This window comes from Indicator indicator, chromosome 3 (genome assembly GCF_027791375.1).
Source record: "Indicator indicator isolate 239-I01 chromosome 3, UM_Iind_1.1, whole genome shotgun sequence".
In the NCBI taxonomy this organism is placed as follows: Eukaryota; Metazoa; Chordata; class Aves; order Piciformes; family Indicatoridae; genus Indicator; species Indicator indicator.
In genome coordinates this window covers 2,939,054-2,953,539 of record NC_072012.1, presented here as the reverse complement: position 1 = coordinate 2,953,539, position 14,486 = coordinate 2,939,054, and the positions used below count along the sequence as shown (strand labels likewise).

General features: G+C 48.5%; 1 protein-coding gene across 1 annotated transcript in view; it reads left to right on the top strand.

The window, feature by feature from the left end:
* NAV3 (neuron navigator 3) overlaps positions 1-14,486 on the top strand; it is a 367,296-nt gene that overhangs the window by 178,774 nt on the left and 174,036 nt on the right. The window contains exon 8 of the mRNA XM_054399920.1: positions 1,911-2,946. Coding sequence (XP_054255895.1) covers positions 1,911-2,946 — 1,036 coding nt within the window. The remainder of the gene's footprint in view (positions 1-1,910; positions 2,947-14,486) is intronic.

Here is a 14,486-nt window from a genome sequence, read left to right as displayed (position 1 = left end):
GAGATCTGCATGTCAGGCTGAGGAACACACAAAAAACCTCTGGGCAGATGGAGTTATACAGCAGTCATTGAAGGTGGAGGTGACTGGCCTGCTAGGGTCCAGCTTAACAGAGTTAAGCAAGTAAAAGCTGTCACATTTGTGTCATGAACCTTTTGTTCAGATTTTACCCCCCAATGTTTTTCTTTGTGTCTGTTGAGGGTGGTGAGATGATGGAAAAGGCTGCCCAGGGAGGTGGTGGAAGCTTTATCCCTGGAGGTTTTTGCAGCCAGGCTGGATGTGGCTGTGAGCAACCTGCTGTGGTGTGAGGTGTCCCTGCCCATGGCAGGGGGGTTGGAACTGGATGATCCTTGAGATCCCTTCCATGGGATCATGAGTTCTATGATTCTATGATTCTAAACTAGGACTTCTCACTGCTCTTGAGAGAAGTACATTTTGCCATGTTTGCATCCTGATCGTTAGAGAAAAAACAGCTCCCCTTGCAGAATGGTCACAATCCTCCCTTTCCTATATGTATTAATGGCCTTCAAACTTACAGGTGGGTAGTTTAATACATACTAGGACCTTGGGGCTGGGACTACAAAAATTAGACTGATACATTACTTCAAACTGTGCTGGTGAGACAAATGTCTTCAGTGTTTTCATCCTGCTCTGGCAGGGGGGTTGGACTTAATGATCTCTTGAGGTCTCTTTCAACTGTGATCTACTACATTATTCAGACAGAAAGGCTCCAAGGCATGACTTTGGCTTCATGTGTGTACACAACACATCAAGCACTCCTTTTCTCATTGCATGAGTTATATTTGCATTACATTTTGCAGAGGCTTTCTTGTAGTACTGAATTTGAAATACTAGAGGCAGGCTCATGCCAGTGGCAGTCCTGAAATTGAATAGCAAAGCAAGATAGATATGTTGAGAGAAAATGCATTGTCCAGAGAAGGGTCAGGAGGATGAGCAGAGGGCTGGAGCACCTCTGCTATGGAGACAGACTGAGAGAGTTGGGGTTGTTCAGTCTGGAGAAGAGAAGACTCCAAGGAGACCTTCTTGTAGCCTTCCAGTATCTGAAGGGGGCTACAAGAAAGCTGGAGAGGGTCTTCTGAGGGTGTCAGGGAGTGATAGGACTGGGGGAAATAGAACAAAGATGGAAGTGGGGAGATTCAGATTGGATGTGAGGAAGAAGTTTTTCAGCATGAAGGTGGTGAGACATGGAACAGTTTGCCCAGGGAGGTGGTGGAAATCACATGTAACCCAGAAGAATATGGTATCAGCTTTGAGCAGAAGATGGGAGAATTAAATATATCAGGAATAGTGTGGCCAGCAGGAGCAGGGAATTCATTCTGTCCCTCTACTCAGCACTGGTTAGACCACACCTTGAGGACTGTGTCCAGCTCTGGGCCCCTCAGTTTAAGAAAGATGTTGAGATGCTGGGACATGTCCAGAGAAGGGCAATGAAGCTGGTGAGGGATGTGGAGCAGAGCCCTGTGAGGAGAGGCTGAGGGAGCTGGGATTGATTAGCCTGGAGAAGAGGAAGCTCAGGAGAGACCTCATTGCTCTCTACAACTCCCAGAAGGGAGGCTGTAGCCAGGTGGGGGTTGATCTCTTCTCCTGGGCAACAACGGAAACAAGAGGACACAGTCCCAAGCTGTGCCGGGGACTTAGATATTAGATCTTAGAAATAAATTCTTCCCAGAAAGAGAGGTTGGTCATTAGAATGTGCTGCCCAGGGAGGTGGTGGGGTCAGTGTCCCTGGAGGTGTTTAAGAAGAGCCTGGATGAGGCACTTAGTGCCGCGGTCTAGTTGATTAGTTAGGGTTGGGTGATTGGTTGGACTTGGTGATCTTGGAGGTCTCTTCCAACCTGGCTGATTCTGTGCTGCTGATTCTAATTCTTTCTCTTTTTTTTTTTTTTTAGCAGATTCACCTAAAGGCCCTCACCCATCTGCAGGCATGAATGGAAATGTGCAGCATCCCACCAGCACCGGGCAGCAGCAGGTCTCTGCCATCCCCTCTCCGAGTGCCAGCAAGCCTTGGCGCAGCAAATCCATGAATGTCAAACACAGCGCGACCTCCACCATGCTGTCCGTGAAGCAACCAAGTCCAGCAACCTCCCCAACTCCTTCTTCAGAGAGGCTCAAGCCACCCCCTTCTGAAGGCATCAAGCCCCCTTCATCTGGACAAAAATCTATGCTGGAAAAATTCAAGCTGGTTAATGCCAGGACTGCTCTGAGACCTCCTTTGTCACTGAGCTCAGGACCCAGTGACAGTGGGAGAGAGGATGATACCTTTTCAGAGTCTGGGGAAATGGATGTCTTGAATAGTGGGGTCAACAGTGGTGGCTCCACAAGTAGCAGTCCTAAAGTGTCACCGAAGCTCACCCCTCCGAAAGCTGGAAGCAAAAATCTCAGCAATAAAAAGTCTTTGCTACAGCCAAAGGACAAAGAGGAAAAGAACAGGGACAAAAACAAAGTTTGCACTGAGAAGACAGTCAAGGAAGAGAAGGAGCAGCTCACTGAAACAGCTACAAAAAAGAGCTCGAAAATTGCAAGCTTAATCCCAAAGGGCAACAAGACAGCAGCAGCCAAGAAGGAAAGTTTAATTCCATCTTCTAGTGGGATCCCCAAACCTGGCTCCAAGGTGCCAACGGTGAAGCAGAGCGCTTCGTCGGTATGCACGGGCAGCAAGGAGGCTGAAAAGCTGAGGACTACAAAAGGAAACCAGCCCCAGTCGACACCCAAATCTCAGCTTAATGAGAAGGCTTCTCCTTCCTCTGGTCTGGCTTCTTCTGAAGGGAAGGAACCGAGTGCAGCTGTCACCACAGGCTCCTCCGCACCCCTGCCAGCCTCCATGTCTGCCAGCAGTGGCCAAGGCACAGGGAACGGTGCTGTGCAGCTTCCTCAGCAGCAGCAATACAGTCACCCCAACACTGCCACAGTAGCTCCTTTCATATATAGGTAAGATCATGGAGGGAAATTCGGTTTGTGTTGTTATAATGCAGGCAAGAGGGCTAAAACAGAGAAAGTAATGGTGGATCACACTGTTAGCATAGAATCATAGGCTGGAAGGGACCTCCAAACCTTATCCAGTCCAACCTCCCCACACTCAGCAGGGACATCCCCAACTAGATGAAGCTGCCCAGGACCTTGTCCAGCCTCATCTTGAATATCTCCAGGGAAGGAGCCTCAACCACCTCCCTGGGAAACCTGTGCCAGTGTTCCACCACCCTCATAGGAAAGAACTTGTTCCTAACATCCAATCTCAATCTGCTCTGCTCTAGTTTGAAGCCATTGTCCCTCATCCTGTCCCTGCAGGCCTTTGCAAACAGTCCCTCTTCATCCTTCACAGTCTCTCTCCATGCTTCCTGTAGCCTCCTTCAGGTACTGGCAGGTTGCTATTAGCTCTCCCTGGAGCCTCCTCTTCTCCAGGCTGAACACCCCCAGCTCCCTCAGCCTGTCCTCATAGCAAAGGATCTCCAACCCCCTGAGCATTCTTGTTACTTGTCTCATCTCCCAGTTTCTGTGACAGCATCACAAACATTTTTTCTTAACACTGTTTTTAAATGCATGTTACTCTGTGAACAATTTCTTCCAAATCTCTACCTTGAACCAAAGCAATCCACTGTGAATATTTGCCAGGTAAAATCCAGGATGGTTTGATTAGAAATGCAAATCACACAGCTCATTCCCTGCACCACTTTTGAAAGGTCATGGCTGAGTCAGGTTTTGAGTGTGAATATTCCTGTTTGCAGTTTAAGAACCTCAGCATTTATTTGTTGATATTCAGGAATATGTACTTAAAAGATGCTATTCTCTTAAAAAAAAAATCCTAGAATAAATTGCTGTTGCGTGTGACAGTACAAGAGGGATTTTGGAGGGAAAGCCACACACAAACTTCTGCAAGTATTCAAAACTATTTCAAACTCTTTGCTGAGAGAAAAGGTTGCTTTTTGCAGGTACTTTTCATCACAGGGTCACAGGATGGTAAGGGTTGGAAGGGACCTTCAGAGATCACTGATTCCAGCCCCCCTGCCAGAGCAGGACCAGAGAATCCAGTGCAGGTCACACAGGAATGCATCCAGATGGGGTTTGAAAGTCCCCAGAGAAGGAGACTCCACAACCTCTCTGGACAGCCTGTTCCAGCGCTCTGTGACTCTCACAGTGAAGAAGTTCCTCCTCATGTTGAGGTGGAACCTCCTGTGCTGGAGTTTCTATCCATTACCCCTTGTTGTATCCCAGGGTGCAACTGAGCAGAGCCTGTCCCCTCCCATTTGGCACCCAGCCCTCAGATATTTACAAAGATTTGTTAAATCCCTTCTCAGTCTTCTCCTCTCCAGACCAAACAGCCCCAGGGCTCTCAGCCTCTCCCCACAAGGCAGTGCTCCAGTGCCTTCAGCATCCTTGTAGCCCTGGATTAGTTTGGGGTTAAATTAATGAGGTGGGAGGCTTTTAGCTATAGTTGTGGGTATATTTCACATCTCTGCCCTGCTCAGACCACACCTGCAATCCTGTGTCCAGTCTGGGGCTCCCCAGCTCCAGAGAGACAGAGACCTGCTGGAGAGAGTCCAAGGGAGAGCCAGGAGGATGCTTAGGGGACTTGAGCATCTCCCCTGTGAAGAGAGCCTGAGAGCCCTGGGGCTGTTTAGTGTGGAGAAGAGAAGGCTGAGAGGGATCTGATCAATGTCTATCAATAGCTGAGGGGTGGGTGTCAAGGGGAGGGGGCCAGGCTCTTTTGGGTGGTATACAATGATAGGACAAAGAACAATGGGTTCAAACTTGACCAGAGAAGATTTCATCTCAACATGAGGAGAAACTTCTTTGCAGTGAGGGTGACAGAGCCCTGGAAGAGGCTGCCCAGGGGGGTTGTGGAGTCTCCTTCTCTGGAGACTTTCCAAACCCCACCTGGATGGATTCCTTTGCAGACTCCCCTGGGTGATGCTGCTCTGGCAGGGGGTTGGACCTGATGATCTCTGGAGGTCCCTTCCAACCTCTGATATACTGTGATAAAATGATAACTACATTGTTGAGCAAAACACACTGGCAGATTTTGTTAGCCAGGACTACTCCAAGTAAACTTGGCTGAAGATTAAAGAGATGCTGTTTTAGGCTCTAAGGGACTTTATGATATGTATCATCACTCACAGCCCGTGAGTGGCTTCAAAACCAGTCTGGATGAAGGATGATCTCTTTAATCAGTTCTGAACAGTGGCAGCTCAGAAAATAGTGTGGGAGGAGGGGGGAAAAGGCATAACACAGGTTATATTTATTCTACTATGCAGTGAGTAGCCTCTTGAGTTTCAGTTAAATGCATCACTTAATATTCATGTTTCATGGTACAGATGATCTGCAACATGGGACATAGGGTGGCCTACATATGTGTTAAGAGTGCATGTATGAGAAGAGAGAAAATCAAGCTGTGATTTTCCTTCCTGCATGTGCTCTTTAATAATGATTTTGCCACATGCTGAGGACATTTTATTGCTGGGGGAGATATCTTCTCGTCCTTCTAAGCTTCATCATGAAGCAAAATGCATTTTGAACTTTAAAAGGCAATAGAAGCAGGCATCACCCAGCAAAGTTTGGTATTAATAATCATCTGTTTGGCTTCAAATAGACAGCAGAGGAGACTGTATTTGAAATTAAATCTCACATGAAAATGGAATTCTCAGAGCTGAGGTCTGATCTCAGAATGCCAGAAACCCAGAGTAATAGACTGGCTTTGATGAGGTTGCTTCAATGTGTAGCTCCCTAACTGAGAGCAGGATCTGACCCCACAAATACACAGTTACCACATCCCTTACAACTCTCACAGGCTTTGCAATGATAGGCAGTGATTTCATGGAAGAATATTAACACAGTTGAGGATAAAACACTCACATTTCCCCAGTCAGCACACTTATTTTTGTGGACATATGGCAAGTGGAACTGTGCGTGGAGCTGGGGTACTGTGTTTGTGTTTCCTTGCTCTTCAACATAACTGTTTTGTGAGCAGTCACGACGGTTTGTACACAGAATTTTCAGGTGCACTTTGTAGCTGCTAGAGTAGCTTTGTAGATGAATGAGTTCATAAACAATAGGTCCCATTCAGACAACTGGAGTATTTTTATTTCTTTTCTTTTTTTTATATAGTAGAAAGACTGTCTCAGCTTTGTGAGTTTGCACTTCAGTCCTTGTGGGATGAGGAGAGGGAGAGGGAGAGGGAGAGGAATGGAAGAAAATGAACCATAGCACTAAGTGCCCCATACAGTCTCTTCTTAAATACCTCCAGGGAAACTGACCCCACCACCTCCCTGGGCAGCACATTCCAATGGCCAATCTCTCTGTGAAGAATTTCTTCCTCACATCCAGCCCAAACCTCCCCTGGTGCAGCTTGAGACTGTGTCCTCTCTTTCTGTCCCTGTTGCCTGGGAGAAGAGACCAACCCCCACCTGGCTACAACCTCCCTTCAGGTAGTTGTAGACAGCAATGAGGTCTCCCCTGAGCCTCCTCTTCTCCAGGCTAAACACCCCCAGCTCCCTCAGCCTCTCCTCACAGGGCTGTGCTCCAGACCCCTCCCCAGCCTTGTTGCCCTTCCCTGGACACCTTCCAGCATCTCAACATCTTTCTTAACCTGAGGGGCCCACAATTGGACACATCAGTCAAGGTAAAAACTTTTGATCTAATTTAGTAAACATACTGTGTATGTTATCCAGAATCATGCAGACAGCTGAAATACACTGCTGGGGACAGTTTGGGCTGATAGCACAAGAATAAGGAAGTGCTTTTTGAGGCTTCTTGCTGATGCCTGCAGATCTCATGCATTTGGCAATGTTTCCTCATGATCCAGGAGAAGTTGGGGACTGAGCTGTTGGAGAACAGTGAAGGGGAAATGGACCTGGGGGTCCTGGTGAATGGAAGGTTGACCATGAGCCAGCAATGTGCTCTTGTGGCCAAAAGGGGCAATGGTATCCTGGGGTGGGTTAGAAGGGCTGTGGTCAGTAGGTCAAGAGAGGTTCTCCTCCTCCTCTACTCTGCCATGAAGAGGCCACATCTGGAATATTGTGTCCAGTTCTGGGCCCCTCAGTTCAGGAAGGACCACAGGGAACTGCTTGAAAGAATCCAGCAGAGCCACAAAAATGATTCAGGGAGTGGAACATCTTCCTTATGAGGAGAGCCTGAGGGAGCTGAGGGCTCTGTAGCTTGGAGAGGAGGAGCCTGAGAGGTGACCTCATTGCTGGTGCTAAAGATGTGCAGGGGGAGTGCCCAGAGGCTGGAGCCAGGCTCTGCTGGGTGATGCCCAATGCCAGCACAAGGGGCAGTGGTGGAAGGTGAGGCACAGGAAGTTCCATGGAAACAGGAGGAAGAATTATTTCCATGTGAGGGTGACAGAAGACTGGAAGAGGCTGCTCAGGGGAGTTGTGGAGTCTCCCTCTCTGGAGATATTAAAATTTTGCCTGGCTGTGTTCCTGAGTGATGTGCTCTAGGTGATCCTGCTCTGGCAGGGGGGGCTGGACTGGATGAGCTTTGGAGGTCCCTTCCAGCCCCTAACATTCTGTGTGATTCTGTGTTTCATTGAGGCTGCCATGTATTTTGCTTGAACAGGGAATGCAATGCTCTGTAAGTTCTCCTCACCCATGTTTTCAGGGAGTTCTGTGTTTTTATTAATGGACAATAATAGAAAACACTGTTCTGAAAGGATGTACTTTACTATTCAGGTTTGTATTCTTGGTGCTTTCATCCTATCTGAGAGCAGATTATATTTTTATGGATCTTAGAAACCAGGGCATGAGAATTCATATGGGATGCATTAAGAAGAGTGTGCCCAGCAGATCCAGGGAGGTTCTGCCTCCCCTCTACTCTGCCCTAGTGAGACCTCACTTGGAATATTAAGTCCATTTCTGGGCTCCCCAGTTCAAGAGGGACAGGGATCTGCTGGAGAGAGTCCAAGGGAGGGTTATAAGGATGATGAAGGGACTGGAGCACTGCCTTGTGGGGGCAAGCTGAGAGCCCTGGGGATTTTTGGTCTGGAGAAAAGAAGACTGAAAGAGGATTTGATAGATACTTATAAATATCTGAGGGCTGAGTGTCAAGAGGGAGGGGACAGGCTCTACTCACTTGCACCCTCTGAAAGGAGAAGGGGCAATGGATACAAAACTCCAGCACAGGAGGTTCCACCTCCAAATGAGGAGGAACTTCCTCACTGGGAGGGTGACAGAGCACTTGAACAGGCTGCCCAGAGAAGTTGTGGAGTCTCCTTCAAGCCCCATCTGGATGTGTTCCTGTGTGACCTATGCTGGATTCTATGGTCCTGCTCTGGCAGCGGTACTGGTCTGGATCTCTGGAAGTTCCTTCCAACCCCTAACATCCTCTGAGCTTGTTATTATTACTTCTCTCCAAAATTAGCAACAAAAGTCAGAGTTGCATTTGAAATACTTATCTAAGTTGGTAGAAGTTAAATTCTTCCATAGCAAGTGATTATTTATTTTCAAATGCATTTATGAGTGGGGTTTTTTTTGCAGCCTCTTTATGTATTTCCTCTGATGTTAAGTGCAGGGTCCAACTTATGAAAGAAAGGATGAAGTAGATGTAATTTACTTTCTAGAAACTTCTATAAGAGTGACACAGGAAGGAAAAAAACAACTCAAAAGAAGGTGTAAGAAACTATTTAAAAGTAGACATTTAAAGTACACCAGACACTACTTTAAATTACACTCTCTTCTACCTAGGCAGAAGCGAAGGAAGATGAAAATGAGACCTGGGACAGTTTAGCCTTGAGAAGACTGAGAGGGGAATCTGATCAATGTCTATCAATACCTGAGGGGTGGGTGTCAAGTGTGTCCAGTTTTGGGTTCCCTCCATCACAGCTGTCAAGGGCTGGGCAGATGCCCCTTGGCCCATCACTTCCACCATAAAGAAAGAGCTTTCTCTAGCAAGCAGAGCTTCAGCTGCTGAAAAATCCATAGTCCTCTGTGGCGTTTCTGTTGTTGCCTCAGACAATTAGAATAATTGATGTTTCTAGCAAATTCAAGAAAAATGCAGAGTGGAGGCAGTGTAGCCGAGTTCTTTGTGATTTGTTTCAATAGCAAATCACATTTTAAATTATGTTCAGGCGTTGAAGCTTCAAGCATGACCTCTCATGCTTCTTGGATCTGTGATTTCAGACTGCCTCTACATTTAAGAAATCCACATCATTTTTGCATGTGGTTTGTGTTTCCATGATTTTCTCACTGCAAATGAGTGGTACTTGATCTACTATTTTTTAAGGCTTAGGATTTCATGCCATTTTCTGTCCCAGAAACTGGATTTTGTGCTGCAATTTATTCCAAATGTTAGAATCTGGTTGGTGGGATTGAAATCCTTGCAAGTATCTCTTACAGTGTTTTTGTTGGTTATCACAGGATGTTAGGGGCTGGAAGGGAGCTCTAGAGATTGAGTCCAACCCTCCTGCCAGAGCTGGGCCCTAGAATCCAGCACAGATCACACAGGAACACATCCAGACAGGGCTTGAAAGTCTCCAGAGAAGGAGACTCCACAACCTCTCTGGGAAGCCTGTTCCAGTGCTCTGTGACCCTCCCAGTGAAGTTCCTCCTCATATTGAGGTGGAACCTCCTGTGCTGGAGTTTCTATCCACTGCCCCTTGTCCTACCACACTCCTCTTCAGGAGGATTCAAACACCTTCCTCACATCACCGTGAGCATTCTCTGGTTTCATTCAGCATAAGGTAGTGTGGTAGGTTGAAAAATTCCCTCCCCCAACATTAAATTTGGCAGACCAGCTCAGTTGGAAGCAAATGAAAGCTGTATTTACAAACAAAACTACAATCTACAACAGCATGCAATGAATCTGTACAAAACATACAATATTTACAGGGATTACAATTGATAAACAGCACAAGGACCCCCCCTGGCCAAAGACCAGGGGAAGCTTCTCCCTCCCTCCCTCCCCTATACACAAAGGGACAAGAGACAGAGCAGAGAAGTTGTCCTTAGTACCAGCCACAACAAAGCAGTGCAGCCAAGGTCAGTAAAGCCAGGAGGAGCTTCAGCCAGAGCTGAAGAAGCAAAAAGAGAAAGATTATTTACCAAACTAATTCTTATGGCAGATAACTCTCCAAGAGGATTGTTCAGACCTATCCTTATTTTCCTTCTTTTACACCCAAAAGTGGTTTATTTACATTCTACCACTTCCTGTTCTCAGGAGCTGTGGAAAAACTTTTCAAGACAGAGCCCAAAACCCCCACAGGTAGTCAGCTTCCTTCATCATGCAGAGCAGGGAGTGTGAGAGGAGGGATTCATTTGTCTTGCTCTTCATGAGGGAAGTGCAGGGTCCTGTGGCACACTTCAGACATTTGCTGACCACAGGGCTTAAACAATTCAGTCTGAGAGACTGTGAGGTGATGAACTCCCTCCCCCCCTAAATTAATAATCACAAATACAGAGCAATTAGAAGACCAAAGGCACCCTCCTCCTTTAGAGAGCAGCATAACAGCACCATCCAGTGAATTTAAACTGCTTTCTAGGGTGTTAGGTCAACAGTTGATGCTGGGGGACAAATAAGCACTTAGAAGAGAGGTTAAGAGACATCTTCACACAGTTCTACAACCTGAAAAAAAAAGATTTTGATTACAGGGTTGAAGGCTAAGAGTATTGAAGAGAGAAAACTTAGAATCATAGAATTGTCAGGGTTGGAAGAGACCACAAGGATCAGCCAGTTCCAACCCCCCTGCCATGGGCAGGGACACCTCACACTACAGCAGGTTGCTCACAGCCACATCCAGCCTGGCTGCAAAAACCTCCAGGGATGAGACTTCTACCTCTGAATTAATTTTGCTAGCCCACAAGTCCTTCCAAAACAGGAACCTGACTACCTTTGAAACCTCCTTGTGGACCAAGGGAACAGCAAGCAGATGATACCAGGCTGAGAGAGGTGTGTGATAAGTCTGAAGGACAGGATGGTGCCATCCAGAGGGACCTGGACAGGCTGGAGAGGGGACTGAGGAAAATCTCATGAGGTTCAGTAAGGCAAAGTGCAAAGTCCTGCACCTAATCCTAGATAGCAGAACAGGCTGGGGGATGATGAAACAGAGAACAGCCCTGTAGAAAAGGACTTGGGGGTGCTGGTGGATAAGAGAAGCTGGACAGGAGCCAACAGTGTGAGCTTGCAGCACAAAAGACAAATTGTGTCTGTGAAGAGTGGTCAGAAGGTCCAGAGAGGGGATTCTGCCACTCTGCTCTGGGAAGACCTCACCTGGAATACTGCATCCAGCCCTGGAGCCATCAATATAGGAAGGACATGGACCTGGTGGAGCAGGTCTAGAGGAGGCCATGAAAATGATCAGGAGCAGCTCTGCTATGAGGACAGGTTGAGGGAGCTGGGGGTGTTCAGCCTGGAGAAGAGGAGGCTCTGGAGGGGACCACAGTGCTCCCTTCCAATAGCTGAAGGGATCCTACAGGAAAGCTGCAGAGGGACTTTTCATCCACTGCAGAGTGTAGTTCTGTTTGTAAACACAGCTTCCATTTGCTTCCAAACTCAGCTGGTCTGGCAGAGTTAATGCTGGGGGCAGGAGGGAATAGGAATTCCCAGCTCACCACACTGCTCCTAGGATACTCTGCTCTCTTACCTACTTAGTACTTCATTGAAGTTCTGCCACAGTTGCTGTTCAAGTCTTCCTTCAGCACTCCATGGGGAAGGAGCTGAGAGGCAAGGCAGCAAGGGGTCAACTCCAGGCACCAGGAGGAACATTCTCTGGAAGCCTTTGAACAACTCACACAGGAGTCAGGTTCTCAGCTTTCTACCTGCAGACCTGGAACATTCCCCTCCAGAGGGAAGGATCTGTTCTTTGGGGGACTTTGTCTTGACCAGGGGGGCAGAAAGAACAGAGGAAAGTTGGAAGGCTGGCTGGGAAGGTGGACTGTAAGTATGACCTCCTCAGCTAAAAGCACCCTTGGAGCTACACTTGGAAAGGAGATCTCATCTTCTCCCCAGTGCTGCAGTTCAGGTGTGCCTACCATAGCCACTCCTGCTTGTGAAAGAGGAAGAGGAGGGAGATGGGAGGGGTTTAAGGATCTAGTGAGTGATTCTGAGGTGCTCAGCCACTCTAACTGCACTACTGCAAATCTGCAGCTGAAAAACTGCCTCAGGCTTGGGATCCAACTTGTCAACAAGGACCAGAGAATCACAGAAGAGGCTGGGTTGGAAGAGACCTCCCAGGGCCAGCACCCGTGGAGGACATGGGAGCAGTTTGCAATTGTAGCCCTAGCCAACCAGGGGGCCACCAGGCCCCCCGGCCTTTGATCCCCCACCACCAATCACCCAGGGTGCACCCCCAGGGGCACTCACCTGGGAGGAGAGGAGAGGAGGATCCTCAGCCCAGAAGGGCTCAGCTTGGGGCTTCTGCTTCTCTTGGTGGGCATTAAAAAGGGGAGTGGGTGGGGAGGGCAAAGTGGCCACACCTGGGGTGGGAGGAGACTCCAACAGGGCCCAGGTGATCTGGGATTTGAGGAGAAAAAGGGGGGAAATGGGGCAGATAACTGGAAAAGGGGCAGATGTGGTGGGAAATGGGAGGTGGTGGTGAAAGAAGAGCAGTTTGAAATAACTTTATTGTCCAGAAGTCTTCCATGATGCACAACTGCAGTTCCTGGTTTGCTTTGCCTCCATGCAAAAAGCACAAACCCTTCACTGCTGCATCAAATATAGCCCAATGGTGACTATGGCCATGAAATCCTGTCCTAAGTGGCAGTTTGCTTGGTGGGGAAATCTCTGCTTTGCTGAGCAAGAGAACAAGTTTTAAGAACAACAAAAGAAGTTCTCATCAGAAAGTAGATCCAAATGGAATCAAGGCTCTGCCCTCCACCCACCTACACATAGAATCATAGAATCAACCAGGTGGGAAGAGACCTCCAAGATCATCCAGTCCAACCTATCACCCAGCCCTATCCAATCAACCAGACCATGGCACTAAGTGCCTCATCCAGGCTTCTCTTGAACATCTCCAGGTATGGTGACTCCACCACCTCCCTGGGCAGCACATCCCAATGGAAAATCTCTCTCTCTGGAAAGAACTTCCTCCTAACATCCAGCCTAGACCTCCCCTGGCACAGCTTGAGACTGTGTCCCCTCCTTCTGCTGCTGCTTGCCTGGGAGAAGAGCCCAACCCCCACCTGGCTACAACCTCCCTTCAGGCAGTTGTAGACAGCAATGAGGTCTCCCCTGAGCCTCCTCTTCTCCAGGCTAAACACCCCCAGCTCCCTCAGCCTCTCCTCACAGGGCTGTGCTCCAGACCCCTCCCCAGCTTCCTTGCCCTTCTCTGGACACCTTCCAGTCCCTCCACATCTCTCTTGAATTGAGGAGCCCAGAACTGGACACAGGACTCAAGGTGTGGCCTGACCAGTGCTGAGTACAGGGCAGAATAACCTCCCTTATCCTGCTGGCCACACTATTCCTGATGCAGGCCAGGATGCCATTGGCTCTCTTGGCCACCTGGGCACACTGCTGGCTCCTGTTCAGCTGCTGTCACCCAGCACCCCCAGGTCCCTCTCTGCCTGGCTGCTCTCCAGCCACTCTGTCCCCAGCCTGTAGCACTGCTTGGGGTTGTTGTGGCCAAAGTGTAGAACCCTGCACTTAGCCTTGTGAAATCTCTTCCCATTGGCCTCTGTCCACCCAGACAGCCTGTCCAGGTCCCTCTGCAGAGCCCTCCTACCCTCCAACAGATCAACTCCTGCTGCTAACTTGGTGTCATCTGCAAACTTACTGATGATGGACTCAATCCCCTTGTCCAGATCATCAATAAAGATATTGAACAGGATGGGGCTCAGCACTGATCCCTGGGGGACACCACTAGTGACTGGCTGCCAGCTGGATGTGGCACCATTCACCACCACTCTCTGGGCCTGGCTCTGCAGCCAGTTCTTGACCCATTTCAGAGTGAACATGCTGGGGAGCCTCATATCAACAGCTCTGAACGTTCTGGTGTCAAGTCCCAGTAGCACCCTGCAGGTTGTAGGAGAGCTTCTCATTTCCCAGGACAAATACATAACTGTGGCCATGATCTACCTCTGAGCATGATCTAACTCTGAGCCTCACCCTAAGCTACAGGGCTCTGAAGCTGTCAGTTCAGGCTGCCTGCCTGCCAGCTGCCAGCAGCACCAGCTCATAGCAGAAGGCTCCAAATGTTGCTCTTGCTGTCAGTGAAAGCCACAAAGTCTACTGGGGCACATTAGTGCTGCTGTAGGTGAGGAGGCAACAGATGGAAAATAGGTTTAGGAGCTCTGGGGACATCCTTGATGCTCCAGGGACCACAGATGGCTGGGGATGATGACAGTAAAAGCAGCAGCAAAATGATTCAGGGCCTCTTACCTTACTAGAGCTGAAGGGGTGACTTGGCCACCCTGTAAGCAATGCCCATGGGAGATGGTTGAGTGTCTGTAGCTATTCAGATATTGCAAGTGCAGAGGAGCATCATGGCAAAGCCTGGGTTTTGCCAACCCACAAACTCTAAACCTGCACAGAAGAGGCACAGC